At 36.8% G+C, this 17,406-nt stretch overlaps 1 protein-coding gene across 4 annotated transcripts in view; it reads right to left on the minus strand.

The window, feature by feature from the left end:
• Window positions 1-17,406, minus strand: part of RPS6KA3 (ribosomal protein S6 kinase A3) — a 76,919-nt gene that overhangs the window by 50,820 nt on the left and 8,693 nt on the right. For all 4 annotated transcript variants that reach the window (XR_013921911.1, XR_013921912.1, XM_080340717.1 and 1 more), the window contains exon 2: window positions 12,961-13,017. Coding sequence is in view for 2 of the 4 variants with exons in the window: in XM_080340717.1 (XP_080196843.1) it covers window positions 12,961-13,017 (57 nt within the window). In the remaining 2 variants the exon portion in view is untranslated. The remainder of the gene's footprint in view (window positions 1-12,960; window positions 13,018-17,406) is intronic.

Raw genomic sequence — 17,406 nt, forward strand, 5'->3', positions numbered from 1 at the left:
AGAGTGAAAATACAAAGGCCAGGACAGAAGTAGGACTTTAGTCCTTCCTTCCCAAAGGAACTCTGAGTAGTAGGTTGTTTAGCAGCATTTTAAAAACTCAGTGTTGGTCACCAAGCGCAGTTTTGTAATGCAATTCTCTTTTGATCAAACACCACAAAATTATCTCATGAACTAGACTGTGCATGTCAGCATTGGAAAAAAATACTCATTGGGTGTAACTTTCATTTCTCAGTAACTCTCATATACGTTTTATTCCTACTTCGTAAGCAGTAACATTTCAGAGCATCACAATTAAAAGAAATAATTCAAAGTTAAATAAAATCTATAAGCATATTCAGCACTAGCCTCTGAAAGCTATGGTCCCTGTTTTATTGAGATAATATCTTAAACATACCCTAAAATGTATATGGGCTGAAAACTTTTAGTTTGGTTTGCACTGTCTAGCATTTTAAAAAAATTAACAGAATGTTAAAGACCATATAATCAAGCTGCCGTAAGTAGATAACAATGTCATTTTTTTTTGTTCAGAGACTTCTAAGAAATAACCTTTCATGTTGCCTCTGGCAAAGAACTAGAATTCAGGACTATAAGTTCATAAATGTGTATTTTAAAAGGTTTACATTAAAAAACTGTATATAAAGCAGCTTATGTTCTATTGTTTTACACACCTATCTTTTCTAGTGTTTCAGTCATGGCAAGCAAATTCAACTTCATTTCCTAACACATATGGCGAAGTATAAACCAATACATAGACTAGTGGGTAATAAATTCACATCCCTTTTATTTACAAATTAACAGACCTGCTTCACTTAAGATGTTAAGACAGTACACAAGAAGTTGGTTCACCCTTCCCACCACTGAAAAGTGTTTGCAGACTTACAGAGGGAAAAAATGAAAAGTTATTTTAGTTTTAACACTAAAAAGCTCTGTCACATTGCATGTCTACATGTATTATTAAATAGTTCAGAAACGGTGCTCAGGATAATACAGTTCTCTGCTAGAGATTTTTCTCAACAGAAAAAAAAATCCTTTTATGTTTAAATATATGCTCAACAACAAGACAAATTATACAAATTAAATGTCTGCTATAACTCTAAATTACCATTTAAAAGCTGAAATAACCACAACATTAATTGTAATCCAAGAGTGTCACTATTCTTAACACTGTTTTCAGAAGTAAATTAAAGATATTAATAAGCTTGAGTTATTTTAACTGTCACTCAACACATAAGCATATTTTACAGTTTAAATTACTACATGAAAAATGAAACTATTAAAATAATCACTACGTATTAATTTTAAAAATACCAACATTTTTAATAAAATTAGACTCTTAGTGAGAAAACAACATAAAGCTAAGCTCATACAGTTTTGGAAGAAAAAAAAGTTAGTTTTACAGTATTTACATACAGGTAAACCTTTCCCAATAAGGCTAAATTATCAGCAGGTACCTTAGAAACTTCTACTAAATACAAGCACACCAGATTTTTTTTTTAAAGAAAATAGAAAAGGCTTTGTATACAAACAGCACTAATTCCAAACCAGTGAAAGACTAAAATTGCTAATTTCCACCTTCTCCCCTTATTCTTTTAAATAATAAACTACGCTCACCCGAATTGAACGAACACGTAGAGAAAGAAACTTAAACATGACTAAGAAACCATGATGTTTAGATTTTCTGACTGAGCGATCATAAGTCCAGCAGGGAAGACCAACCCTGGCGTTTTTGCTGTGACCAGCTGTTCCGGCAATTAGAAAATTTCCTGTCAGGCAAGTCAGACACAGTTGGGGGGTGGGGAGAGAAAAGGGAGGGGAAAAAAAAAAGAGACATTGATTCCCTTCCCTTGCCCCACGGTAAAGAAAAACTGGGCAGCAGTGGCACTCATGTTGTTGATGCTGTAGAGATCAGCACAGGAAATTTAAGCAGATTGTCTGATAGCAACATGCTGTTGCAGATGTTAATTTATTCCTGGTTACCAGAAAAGAACAAAAAGAGATCAACATCTATTTCAGAAATCATGCTACTATGCCACATTTCACTAGTTAAGCAGAATATCAACTATTTCAAATCCTACATGTGATTATTATATTTTTATGACTTTAAACTTAATTTCACAAAATATTTTAAGATTACTTTTTAGAGTTAAATGCAGAGAAAGAGGTATGCTTGTGCTTAAAGACTATTTTTATTCACTAGAGTTGTTAGAGGACCAAACAGACCCTGCATATAGCCCTTTGAAATCCTGCACATCGAAAATGCTACACAGATGTTATGGAGGTTAGGTCAAGACAGACTGCAGAAATTATTTGAACTGGATTGCTCAGTTCAAATGTCTAACTTACACACCAATATAATAATGTTCTGTAGAGAGGGAAACATTTCTTAAAGTACTAAAATACCTAAGCTTTCTTTCAATTTTAAAAAAACCTTCAAATATTTCTAAGAATTAGAATTCAATCTAATGACTTTGAACAACTAGAGATGAGGTTTTTAATTTGACCTCTCTCCAGATTTAGTAAAGAAGTTACTGTTCTGAATATTGAGAGTATCTTCAGCTTTTTTATATTTATTAAAAACACTGAGTTGCACAGTGCATGCTCCATTAGAACATGGAGCAAGAATGCTTCTCCTCAAGCAATAAAGACGGACAAGTAACAACATTTAGTCAAAGGCATATACAAGTACTCAGCTATGAACAGATCCAGGTGACTCCATTTAGTGAATCTATACCAAAGGAAACGTACAGCAAAACACTGTACTTCTTCCTGCACAAGATACCGAAACAAACAAACCCTCCAAGCTCCCTCCCTTGACTGGGTTCTAACAAATATCTGGATTACTGCAATTTTTTTAGATTTGCATTCCTCTTCAGAAGACAAAGCAAATAATTTATTTAAGTGACAGAACATGTTGCTTCTACCTCTATATCTCACATCCTGGACATTTACAGTATCGGTTTCTAACTTTGCCTTTACAACCTGGATTACATGTCTACCCAGTGTAAGCAAAAATCCTCTTGCCCAAATGCAGAGATGAAGTAAAGACCCTGGCTTTATCAGGAGCCTGCAAGCAAAAATGTGCCTTTTTTTGTGGTCTCTTGTACTACTCTGGCTGTTTCTTTATGTTACATCCACAGGGAGGGATCTTTCAAATTCTATGCACTGCATATATACAGTTATTATAGATTACACAGGCATTCAGTAACTATTACTACACCTTGAGTACTCAATTACAATGTACTCTTTACAGTCCAGTGTGTTACAGCCTTTTTGGAAGAAACAGCCTCTACTACAACAGCAGTAACACAGCATGAAAAATGATTCAATATTTGTTTCAGGATAGACACACTTCCTGAACACAAGGAGGTTCCTGCAACACAAGGTTTTCAAGTATTTGATAAATGGTACAAAAATTTCTTGAAGTTTTTCTCTCTTCAACGGTTTTAAACCCCCAGTTATACCCTCCTCAAAACCGAAATGTCTCAAAAATCGCAGTTTAACAGCAATAGAGTTGTTTACATTTTGAAGACTTAAAACCAGCTTAATTATTTAAGTGGTAGACCATTCAATCTCTCTGCCTTACCTTGTCAAGAACATGTATGAATGCACTAAAAGCAGAGTCATCAGGAATCTCCGAATCACTAACTCAACTCTATGGTAGCAAGGGGAGCTAAAAGCAGGAATGGAGAGTAAGTGGTAAAACTTACACTAACTATAACGTTCTTTAAATCTGAAAAGACACTGTGGCTAAATAACGATTTTCTTATCTTTTTTTTGTAAGAGTATGAGTGTATTCTGCTGCAGATAAGCTGTATCTGCTAAGGGTGATGGGAATAAGGCATTTCAACTGCAACATTCGTACAACTATTGACTACTGCTCTCCCAAACCTTTTATGTGACCTCCCAGTCAAGTACAAAGCACAGTGCTCAGAGGTCAGCGGGGTTACTTCACAACAATAGTTCTCTTATAACTGGCATGGGTCTGCAGCAGGTGGAAGAAATTTCTTGTGTTCTGGGAGAATAAAGCTTGCATGGTTCCCAAAGAGCACCACCAGCCAACCAGAAACATTAAGATATATGCTCCATAATTCATTTTGAGAATCTCTGAGAGCTTGCCCTTTTAAATATTCCTTCGTATGAGAAGGAGACAGGTTAGAGGGCAGCAGTCCCCAACAGGGAAGTCTGTGATAACAAGGACAAAAACTGCTCCCCTTACCTTGAAGTCTTTGATAAGGATTTGTGTTATACATGTTTACTACGAAACACAATTGTTTCCAAAAAAAAAACCAACAGGAATTTGCTATGCCTATCAGTGACAGTCAATTGCAGAAATCCACTTGTACAATGCATCTCCTCCTCCAGTACAGAAAAACAAAGCAAGTTAATCTCCCATTCTCCCCTCCTCTCCTTTTAAATTGGATGCTCCGAATTCACAAAAAATAAGAGAAAATGTTATGAGACTTGCTGTCCAAGCATTAAAGAGAATAGAGCTCACAGCCTCCATAGAGAGCAGGAGAAGTGAAAGATGCTCGAAAAACTCACAAAGCGGTACAGAACATGTGGGAATTCATAGGTTTTCCTGAGTAAAACATGCACGCTACAGAGGGATGCTCACTTTTATACATAACCAGAAAAAGCTAGGTAGACTGACAGTCTTCCAGGAAGTGTACTAATGCAAATTAAGTCTTTATGCTGCTAGCCAAACACAGCTCTGTAGTATGGTTTGCTTTCAATTATCCAGAAAAAAAACAGAGTACACATAAGAAATGAGAAGTCCTCATTTGATGAAGGTCAAGAGTTGAGGAAGAGAGAGCAACTTTTTGGAGTTTCCAGAAGCTGAATAATACACTTCTCTTCACAATAAATACGTTTGTATACCCAAAGCAGCAATATTCTATTAATCAGGGGGTGTGGCAGTTTCCATCTGCTAGTTTACAGGCTTTTCAGGGCTACCATCTGTTTTCTTTTCATGTAAGAAGTAAGCAGCTTGACTTCTAATGTTGCTTACACTGTAAAATTATCCAGTTTTCTGATCAAGATTCAGAAAGTATGCTGCACCTAAGACACTAACTGCAAAATAAGCCACTTTCAAAAACCATTAGAAGACATGAACAGAAGAGCTTTGCTGTAACCTTTCCTCCACACCTGATGACATTTTGGGGAAGAGATATGTTCCAGGAATTGCCTTCTTTACGTTGGTTTGATATGCAAGAGTCGACATCTCTGACTAAAAGCTTTGCACTGTCTACAAGCCTGCTGTAACTTCTTATGTGAAGACCATTGAGTCCATTCTTACACAGGTAAGGTAAGTGCACTTCACTGTAAGATTCTGGCAAAATTCACCCAAGTTATAGCACAGCACAGTACTTTGGAAGCTAATGAACTTCCAATTTCATTACATTCAAAGGATAAAGGTATTCTGTTTTTTACAAAGGAAAATTGAGGCACGGAGAAGGGATAACTGGATTTAAGTTTCAGAGACAAAAATGGTTTGCCTGGCAAACTTCTTTGTCCAAGCAGCAAGTTATTTGATTGTAAAACAGAATTAAATATATGAGTACAAATATATAAGTATATTTAGTGAAATACATTAAAAGGAATGTAAGGATTATGGACAAACTTAAAGTCTGAGTTTAGTACTGGTGACCTAGATTGTTTCCTTCACTCCATTACACAATGGATAGTTTCATTACATGGCCAGGTTATCAGCTAGCTTTAATAGAAACTACAACTTCACAACAAGGAACATGGTGTTACACTGCATTATGTAATATTATGGTTTAAAACAATTGCATTGCTATGGCTGTAAAGAAAGCTTCCTTGCTTTGATATCCATATGAACAGGCAATAACTCCACATTCAAGAATGTGTAAGCAATGTGAAATAATAACTTGACTGTATACTTCATTTCTCAGTAAAACTATGAAAAGTTTAAATTGTCACTGCTTTACTACTGATAAGCTATCCAAGTAGCTGTCTCAGCTGATATTATTAGTCTGTAAAAAATGAGAAATCTCAAACTCAATAGTCTAAGAACACTTGTGAAAGTAAATAAATCTGTAATATTTAACAAATTCTAGCTATGTCTTAAAACCTCTACCACAGACCCAAGAATTTACATCAAAATACTGACAAAAATGTACACAGAAAAAATTGAAATGCAAAGGTTATGCCAGCAGAAGGAAAACAAACATCAAAACAATCAGAAATATGTTCAGTCATCTTAATACCAATGATTTTTCTTGTAATTGGTAAACCCTTACTGAGCACACGAAGAGCAATATCCAACAGAAGTTTGGAGCAGTCCCGAAACAGTGCTTCAACCTGCCGAAGTGCTAAATTTTTGAAATTAAGAGTTCTCACTAGTTCAATGCTATGACATTAAAAATTGAGGTGAAACTAAAAATCAGTTAAAGCCTCTCTCAAATGTTTTGAAATCTAAACATTTGTCAGTTTCATTACATGCTTTTTTTGTTGAATTACTTCATTTTAACATTCTTATCTTTCATTATTTTCATGGATGGTGGCACAACAAATGAGATTACCCCAGATTATTCTGGTTTTAGTATTTCACCTGGGTGACAGGGGGGATGTTTTGCCTGTGACTGCAACTGGTAAGCGATTTTCCTGTCCTTCTCTTGACACCTCTCTGTACCCCCCAACAGGCTGACCAGTGTTATATACATTCATAGTAAATTGTACAGTATAGATGCATGTATAATAAAGAATCTCAATGTTTTACTAAATATAGTTGAGTGATCAACTTCAGTACTGTGACAAAGAGACTATATTGTTCACATGCTTCAAAATATTTTTCTAATCTATCTTTAAGCCTTTACTAAGATCACATTTTCCTTATAAACTCTTCTATTAAAACATTAATTGGCAACACAAAGGCCATAATTTTCATCTCTCCTGATTGAAAACAGTCGATTTACATTCTATCAGAGAAAAATAAATGAAAACGACATTTTTAACTACTGACTTTTCTTTGAAAGCATTTCTTACACTACCTTTTGACTACCCACTGACTACAGTCTTATTTATCTTAGTTATATATTTTTAGTAAGAGGATGACAACTACTGAGATTTAGTTTTTCATCATCCAGATCAGCATATTTTAATATACTGCTTTAAGCTTTAGTGCTATTTAATTCTATGTATGCTTTAATTCTCATTTAAAAGTAGCATTTTAAAAAGTTTTACCAAAGCATACAAGAAGTCAAGTGTAATAAATAATATTACCCAACCACCTCCACCAGAAAGAAAGTTTACTTTTTCATCCCAGTTTGAACCTGAATAGGTTCCACTCCCACCTGTACTGACAAAAAGCAACCTTCAGTCCCTGCCGGTTACCCAAAAGAAATATTAATGAGTTTTTCTGCAACTTACAAAGTATTACTGAAAACAACTTTTCACAAATGCTTAGAACCTAATATTTTTGTATGTTTAATAATTATGCTTAAGCTAGTGGGCTGCAAGGGTAATACATCAGTTGTACTAAGCGTTAACAGCTAAATTGAATCCAGATAACAGAACGGAACAAAGAACAGCACACGCGACATGCTCTTCAGATACACACAAAAGATACTTGCCAGACCAGCTGTAGCTTCTGGTTAGCTGTAACTAGTAGTACAGCATAGATCATGATTTTAAGAGCTCAAAACAGTTATTTTGCTCAGGTAAATTACTTAATCTCTATTTACAAAGAGATACAAAAAGCAACGGTAGACAGTAGAAGAGTGAAAAAGGTAGCAAACAAAAGGCTTTAAATAGCTTCCCCTCTTTCAGTAACATTCACTTAAGCATTCACATTAGGTCAAGCTTCAGCCAGTTGTTTACTTGTTCTTATATTTATTTCCTGCTGGAACCAGAAAATTTATGAGATACATCAGATAAAAACCATTCACAGCAAGCTATAAAGCCAGATATAACCAATATATTAATTGTAATAAAACTAGAATATTGAATGATTCCTCTTAGGAGGAGTGAGACTTTGAACTATATAGCATCTTGGACTCCTCAGAAACAGGCAGGTACCAGTATAGCTCCTGTTTTTCTTAAAACAAACTACCGAGAGTCTGAATCAATGCTACACAACTCAGACTCTCCTGCCAATTAACTTTACTTTTGACCAAAAGAACAAAATGTAATTAATCTTTTGATATGCAGAATACTAGAAAGACTTCCTATGCAGATTTAACTGGTAACCTTTAACATTTATTTTAAAGTTCTTACCTGATTTGCATAATGAGCATACTATCCAAACATGCATGCAGTACATCAAGTTTTCAACATCATCTATCTCCACAGAATGACAGGAACTCTCTATCCTGAACTTGCATACCTTATACATCTATCAAAATATTTTGTCTTCTTACATGATGTGCTAGCACATGCTAGGCCCATTCACTCTACTGTCCTCAGTTACAGCTGAGAAAATTCATAAATTGTCAGTGACCACAAACTGATAAAAGTTCATTTCAGTGTGAAGTTAAACGGGAGAACTTAAATGAGTTTCAGTGGTAATTTAGAATTAGTCTTTATCTTGCAGCAAAACAGATATGAAGCACTGAAAGACTATCACATCCCAGCTCAAGTGGTATTTTATTAGCTGACAGACAGCAAAGACTAGCTACCAGCTAGCTTCCAGCTATAACTGAGTAGCTGTAGTAATTTTTTGTGTAAAACACCTGGATTATTTTACATCACCACTGGCAACCTTTTACTCACTATAAACCAGAAATAAATGCAAAATAAATTCCTAAAACACTAGTCTGAGGCACTAAAGAGCTAAAAACAATCTTAACAAAGTAGCTGAAGCATGACAGAAAGAATATTAAAGAACTATTTTAATTTTCTGACTGTCATATCAGGCCCTGTCAGCATGGGTTTAAGAAAGGCAGGTCCTGCTTGACTAACTTGATCTCCTCCTGTGACAAGATGACCCGCTCAGTGGCTGAGGGAAAGAAAGGCTGTGGATCTTGATTACTCAGACTTTAATGAAGTCTTTGCCACTGTTTCCCATAGCATTCTCCTAGAGAAGCTTGCAGCTCATGGCTTGGACAGGCATATTCTTCCTGGGTAAAGGGCCAGGCCCAAATAGTTGTGGTGAATGGAGCCAAATCCAGCTTGTCATGAGTGGTGTTCACTAGGGCTCAGTACTGGGGCCAGTTCTGTTTAATCTCTTTATCAGTGATCTGGATGAGGGGATTGAGTGTACCCTTAGTAAGTTTGCAGAAGACACCAAGTTGAGTGGGAACATTGATCTGCTGTAGGGTAGGAAGGCTCTGCAGAGTGATCTGGACTGGCTGGATAAACGGGCCAAGGTCAGCTGTATGAGATTTAACAAGGCCAAGTGCCGGGTCCTATGCTTGGGTCACAACAACCCCAGGCAGTGCTACAGGCTCAGGGAAGAGCGGCTGGAAAGCTGCCTGGTGGAAAAGGACCTGTGGGTGTTGATCAACAGTTGGCTGAACATGAGCCAAAAGGGTGCCCAGGTTTCCAAAGAAGGCCAACAGCATCCTGGCTTGTATCCGAAACAGTGTGGCCAGCAGGACTAGAGAAGTGATCATCCCCTTGTACTCAGCTCTGGTGAGGCCACACCTTAGATACTGTGTTCAGCTTTGGTCCCCTCACTACAGGAAAGACACCGAGGTGCTGCAGAGAGTTCAGAGAAAGGCAACAAAGATGGTGAGGAGTCTGGAGCAAAAGTCTGATGAGGAGTGGCTGAGGGAACTGGGGCTGTTCAACCTGGAGAAAAGGAGGCTGAGGGGAGACCTGATCGCTCTCTGCAACTACCTCAAAGGAGGTTGCAGCATGGAGGGGGTTGGTCTCTTCTCCCAAGCAAGAAGATGAGAAGAAATGGCTTCAAATTGTGCCAGGAAAGGTTCAGATCGGATATTAGGAAAAATTTCTTCATGGAAAGGGTTGTCAGGCATTGGAACAGGCTGCCCAGGAAAGTGACAGAATCACCATCCCTGGAGGAATTTAAGACTCGTAGATGAGGCTCTTAGGGACACGGTTTAGAGGTAGACTTGGCAACGTTATGTTAACAGTTGGACTTAATGATCTTAGATGTCATTTCCAACCTAAATGATTCTATGATATTGTGTTGAAACAGGTAGTTTGTCAAAAAAGCAGCAGTTTGAAAATGTCTGAAGAAAGTATAGAAAACCACTTGTAAGTAATTCTGCAGTTATCATCCTGAAAGAGAAATTTGATAGTTGTGGTGGGTTAACCTTGGATGCCTGTCAAATACCCACCCAGCCACTCTCACTAACCTTCCTCACTGATGGGCTCAGCTTTGGCCAGTGGCAGGTCCGGTTTGGACCTGCGAAGAACTGGTTCTATCTCACATGGTGGGCCAGCCCCCATCCCCACCAAAACCTTGTCATGTAAACCTAATACAATAGATAAATATAATTGTAGCAGATAAAAACCAAAAAAGTTCATAGGAAGAACGTGAAGTTACAAACTCAAAACACAGAAATCATCATCAAGCACTGGCACTAGTCAGAATAAATTAACAAATGAAATGTGAACACCTTGCCCAAAAGAAGTGTTCTAGTTCAAACAAGAATTCAAGCACTGTAGTCTGTGTTATCTCCTCCTAGTGTTGCCTTCTAACCACACAAATATTGTTCCTTTCTTACTCTTTTACACTGCACTACTTTAGAGTCATCTGTCAGCACTTGCCTTGTTTCTTCACCCTGTCTTAAAGACAGCAGAGCCCTGTACGGTATGAGGAGCAACCAAAAGCCGTTATGTAGTACAAGCTTTTAATCTCTTTTTCACGTCAGCTTAAGAGCTACATCTATTACTGGTAAGTTTGAAGACAAGCATGGTAAAGGCATAAAGGCAACCTCACTCATTATCTAAACTGGCTCTCTCCATGACTGCTATGGTGTTGCAATTATATCCATGCTGCATAGATGGAAACAGCTTTGACCACCTCATCACAAGCTAAAGTCTGCACAATATGCAATATCAACATATGAACCCTGAACTCCAACCAAACGCAGAGTTCCAAAAATTGTGTTTTATTGGTAAGGTCATCTATCACCAGGCCTAACATAAGTCAGTTACTACTCTCTGACACAAAACTACAAGTAAACACTAAAGCTGCCATGGTATCTGAGTGAGAGTCACAGGCACTGCAATAAGTAATCTGAATTCACTGGTGTCTTCACATTATAAAATTTTGTAAACTGTAAGGTCAACATGAAGATAAGGAACTTACTCAAATTACCAATGAACTTTCCTGACTTTGATCTTCTCTTTAGCAGCAACTTCTATTTTCAGGAAATCCAGGTTAAGAATTCCTTTGATTAAGGCCTTTCAGTAACAAGAGCAATGGAAATTACAGGTTCACGGTACTGGTTCACCCCAGACAAACTACCAGAAGCAGGCAGGAGTATAAGCTATGATCTTTTAGAATATACAGATAGCTGAAATCAAACCAAACCAACAAGTTATGGGGAAGAAAGAAAAAAAGGAATAGATATCTGGGGTGTTTTTTTGTGTTTACTTGCTAGTTTGAGCTCTGAGTGATCACTCTACTCCTACGTGTGCTTTACAACGTATTAGTTCAGAGCTCTCTAATGCTTACTGTCCAGATCTGATTTACAGCAAAAACTCAACATCTACATTAATACTTCAGCTGCTGCCTTTGGCTATTCTATTACTATGAAAATTTCACTAAGCATGTTTCAGCATTCAGCATCTTACGGGAGGCAGAGAAGGGGTCTTAAGTCACCACCTAAATTGATACAGCTACCATCTTTGAGTATCTCCATGCAAACATTTTTGGAGCCCCATGCCTTGTCAGCTCTGAACCAATGTAGAGAAGTTCTCTTCCACTCTAACTTAGCCATATTAAAATCACAAGATGAAAGTTGGAATCCACAACAACAGAGGAAAGACTAAGGAACCCCCTGGCCCTCAATGGACTAGCTTTACTATTACTGAAAGTACACCAATGTGACACATCTGAACTTTTCTACTAGAAGCCCAAGAAGAGGACCTAAAATTTTGTATCTTGATTTTATGGAGAAAGGGCAGAGAAAGAATCTTTCAGGCTAATGAAGATTTATTAAGCAAACAATCTAGTTTTACACAGGTCAATATGGAAAATATGAAATGACGAATGCTAACAACAAAAAGACACAGACAGATACTGGCAAGAAATCTTATTACAGTATGGAAAAACAAAGGTGATGACTGCTGTTACACATTGTATATCAAACTAGAAGGGGGAAAGCAAAGGTGTACACTGCCAGGGTGAAAGAATTCTATTTCATACAGTACGTGCACGTGTCTGTAACTGAATCTGTGTGGAATTTAACCATGAGACAATCCATTGTTTTGACATGACAAAACTGAAACCTTAACTATTAATAAAGCATACTTCTGGAACTCACAGATGTAAAATATTTTCACCTATGCACTGATGAGACTAACAGCAGTCAATGGAAGCACTTTCCTCATTGGCACTAAGAAAAGTGGATAGTAAAAAAGAACTACATGTTTTTAAGGTTGCTAAGAAAACGGGAGCTCAACCTCCCCATTCAGGAATGCTCTAACTAGCCACCATCTTACTACCAAACTCAACTAGCCACCACCTTACTACCACTCCTCAACCCAATTGTAACTTCTACCATATTCAGCTTTGTGCTTTCCACAGGAAAGCATACCTCATACTAAAAATACTAGGGAGAGCCTATATCATCCAGAAATACTAGGGAAAGAATAAAACTTAATCAGAAGAAACAGTAGAATACTGAACCAGACAAGATGGCCAGTGAGAGAGAATCTCTCAAAAATATCAGGATCCTAGATTGCACCTCATGTCAAGCAAACCTAAACAACAAAACATTAGTGGTAAACCACCTGTAAATGAAAGATCAGTGTGCTACAATATTGTATTATCTATCTTTATAACAACCATCATTTACTCACAGTTTGTGGGTTGATATCATCTTCTCCCATAGGTTCATCCACAATTTGCTGTCCATTCTGTAAAAACAGACACAGCAAGTTACTAGAAATGCTGAATCTAAGTACAGAAATAAATATATTGCAGCTGCGCTTTCATGGTATGCTACTGTACAGGGTCAAATGTTCTCTTCTCCATGTTCTATTAAAAAAAACCAGAAAGTAAACACAGAAGATGGCACATTGCTAGCACACAATACCACTCTCACTTTGATCCTTGTGTATTATCAAACCTGATGTCACGGTACGAAATACATAAAACAATCTGGCATTAGAATCCTTACTACTACACAGCTAGACATTATTTTCCACTACTATGACTTCTGCAAAAGAATTAAACCTGATGAAGACTGAACAGCAAAAAGCCACAACAAAGAACAGATGAACAGGTTCTTTCTAAGAGCAAGACCTTATGTAGAAACACTCAGTCCTTACTCTACCATGACTACTTCAAGAACCTTTAGAACTATAGTATAGCCGTAGGAAAACTATGAATGCGATGCTTATTTTCTTATCCAGCATTTACTACTTTCTGTACTCTTCTCAGGACCATTCTAAAAAGTCATACAAAAATAAGTTTTTAAATGTGAAACTTAGACACATAGATTTTTAAAAAGCTTAAATACCTTGTTGGTCAACAAATGCTTTATTTTCCTCATCAAAGAAAATAGGAGAATCTCTAAGAGACATTTTTCTCAGAAAGACTGAGAATGACCTTGCTTACACAACAAGCATGAATATTAACAAATTGTACGGAAAAATATGTATTTCCTAAGTTATAATATGGGATATCACCTGGAGCATTAACTCTTAGTTTGCTCCTAAACAGCAATTCAATATGATTTTAGAAACAAATGAAAAACTATTAAAAATTGTTATATTTTCCATTAGCACCGGAGGAATAATTTAAGTTCATTTATGCATTGTTTCCCTAGAGAATACAAGGCCTAATTAATCTATTTTTTTAGAACTGAATTTACTTAAGATAAAGTTACATGCCTCTCTGGATAGATATTTTCTAGTTGTTATAAAGCTAAGAAAAGCTGCTCAGAGATTTTAGCTTTGATATATACCTTCCTTCCCACAGCTCAGTTTTTCAGCACACTTCATACATGGAACCTTCCTTGCATTTTTCTGTAAAAACTTCTGATTAGTCTTCCAGCTTGCACATGGTTGGAGGAAAATCTTTTGTATGAAGTGACAGATTAAATTCTAAGAATTTATGAATTCAATTTTCAAATATTGCAAACACACTGAATGTTCAATCTCAAATGACTACCAGCTCTCTACTAAGTTTTCTCCTGAGCATATTTTGCTAAAGATGCAGCTGGATAAAGCTAAGTCATGAGAATTATGGATTGTCCAAAGATGACACAGGCTTTTTTTTTTTTTTTTTTTTTTTCTAAAGGGGATGGGGAGAGTAAGAAGGTTCCGCTTCCGATAGTCTATCTAGTGCAGAGTTCTGGCACATGGTAACTGCCATTTTCTCAACTAGCTTCAGGAAGATACTAGAGACTTCTAATACGACTCCAGCTTACTCTAGAAGTCATCTTTCCATGAGAGAGGACTAGTAAGAAATCAGTTTCACATGTTATACATTACTACAGACGTGGATATAATTTTCATGAGCTCAGTTAAGAGTAGTCAGCATCACAACTTCTAGTTGTACAGCTAAGGGTAATTTGTCAAGATGATGGTCCAAAAAGCCTAAATTCCTCTCACTGTAGCATCTTTTACTTACATACTAATGCACAAACAGTGAATATTGTACTATTCTTCCTTAAGACACATAAAAAGTTGAAATAAACTACCATGAAAATACCAGCTTAGCTAAGTAACAGAAATGAGTGCTTTTAATAAAGCCTATTCTCAAAGAAGCATATTGTGTATACACACATCATTACCATCAAGGCCACAGTTCACATACTTTCCCTTTTCTCAAATCTATGGCATGTATTTAAATTAAATTAACAATTGTATTTTAGCTACATGTCTCTATATACTGTTCATGCTACAAGATAGTTTCCAAAGTATCTTGTCAATGTGAACAAATGAGAAGAACAGTAGAACAAATAAGACAATTGACTTGAGCTGGAAAGGAGGAGTCTACAATGTCCTAACAACTAACGACAGCTAAACTCTGGGGCCTAGAATAAGGCAACTTGTGTATCAAAGGCATGTGGTCTAAACTGACTCCACATGCAGATTTTCAGAAATAGTAATTTGTGCTACAACACTGAATAATAATGTGCATTAACTGCAGGTTAAGTAATAATTTACTATACAGTAAACTTTAATATCTCATGCTTACTATTTTAAGTCAACTGAAACACAGCTGAAAGTGGAACACACTATCGGAGACTTGAGACAAGCCTCTCTTTGAAGACAAAAAGGCAAAATCAACTGCTGTTTTAAAAAAGGCTCTAATCTTTAACCTCACTGACTTTTTCAACATTTTATCAGTCTACCAGAAAAAACACAGCAAACTTTTGCATAATGAATTAATTGTTTTGTACAATCTAGTTTTTCTGTGCAGTCCTGCATTGCCTTCAGTTGCTTTTCAGTTGAATTCAAGCAATACATTCACTACACACTTATTAGAATGAACTCAAGAAATCAGTGTGTGTGCCATGCGGTCAAGTCTGAGCCAGATCACTGGATTAGCAAGATCTTTTTAAATAGGTCTACCCAAGCAATGATTATGCTTAAGGAATCACTGGATGGTAGAACCAGTTTTTCTCATAACAGTCTGAGCCATGTAGGTAAAGAAGTATAAGTATATATGATTTATGGTTTGCTGGTATATGATAGTTTTAAATGGAAAGCAGCTGTGCGTTCAGAAAGTCTACAAAGCATACTGCCCTTCTTATGAGTTAAAACATAAAGCCAAAAGGTCCCTACTGGAAGTGGCAATATTTAAATGACTGTGTTGTGAGGAGGTCAGCAGCATGCTTAAGAGGTGAGTGAATGAAATAGGTTCCATTTTGCTGGTCTTAGACTTGCTCTAGTATTTAACTAGAATGAAGGGCATCTCTCCATGACATAACTAGTAGTCAAACGAATACAGAAGAGGAGAAGGCTGACTGTATCTGTCACGTGTACAGGTTGGTCTAATTCAAAAGGCAGACTCTAGACCTTGATTATTCTTCAGCTGCACTCCTCCTGTGGTGGGATGCTAAGCAAGCAGAACAGATCAAAGATCTGGTTATTTCCAATATTCTGGCTTCAAAAGTACAACATATTTCAGGCGATGGCACAAGAGAACTCTTAAGGAGGGGGGAGAAAAAAAAAAAAAAAAATCACAGAAATGTCCACAGAAAGTTCCTACTCAGACCTAAACATATTAGCAATCGCAATCAATTCATGCCATGAAAGGAGTGCACATATCCCTCATAACAAAATGCTCATTCAATTAACTCAAATTCTGTTATCCAGTGGAAACTGTGATGTTAAGTTAGCCACAAATTTCACTCCCAAAAGCTTTTAAACTAGTTGCCATATTTCACTAAATTGGTAGAAATGAATATGTAAACACAGTTGGGTTCCAGCAATTTTCCTGAAGGCACATGGAAAGGAACACAAAAGAGATCCTACAGGCTCCCTAATTGAGCATAAAGCAGACAAACATCAGGGAATCTGCACCAGGCTGTTGGAACATGAATGTCCCCCATATGAACCAACAGAACCTCTGACACAAAAGACAATCAATGACATAACAGGAAATCAACCACCAGTATTCCTAGTAATCAAAAATTACAGGATTAAACCTGCCAAACTCTTAGTGCATAATCAAGCACTGGATTTTCCTAGCAAAAATACAGTTCCACTTCTTGACCAGTAACGCACACCCATAAATCACTGCACTGGAAGGGACCAAGAGGTAGCAAGTAGTGGCATATGCAAGGGTACTGGTATAGAGAAAATCTAGTAACACCAAATCCTTTCTAAGAACGGAGTACATCAAGAAATGCAGTGCACATCCCACACGCAACCAATTAATCACTTTTTTGTGAAGCAGGGAATATCCTGCACTCTACACACTACAAATACATATTGATCTGCAGTCTTCATGTCACCTTTTTTTTTTAATTATGGTTCCAAAACGTACCGCAAGAGATCCAATTCACCTCAGAAGTCTGGCAAAACTGTAGTATCTTGGGCACAATAAACCTAATGCTGTTCCCGTCCATCCTTCTGATTCAGCACTGGGCTCACATGGATGAACTTGTATGTAAAATACACCATCTAGCATCTGTAACAGCAATCTGAATGTACCAATTCAGTGCAGAATATCTTACGTTAATAATAATTTTAGGTATCCATCATTCCCATAACTATTTTTTACAACTATCTAAACCATATTAATGATTTGTCCAATTAATATTTCAATTATGTTTCATGTAGTGCTCA

This window comes from Nesoenas mayeri, assembly GCF_963082525.1.
Source record: "Nesoenas mayeri genome assembly, chromosome: 1".
Lineage (NCBI taxonomy): Eukaryota > Metazoa > Chordata > Aves > Columbiformes > Columbidae > Nesoenas > Nesoenas mayeri.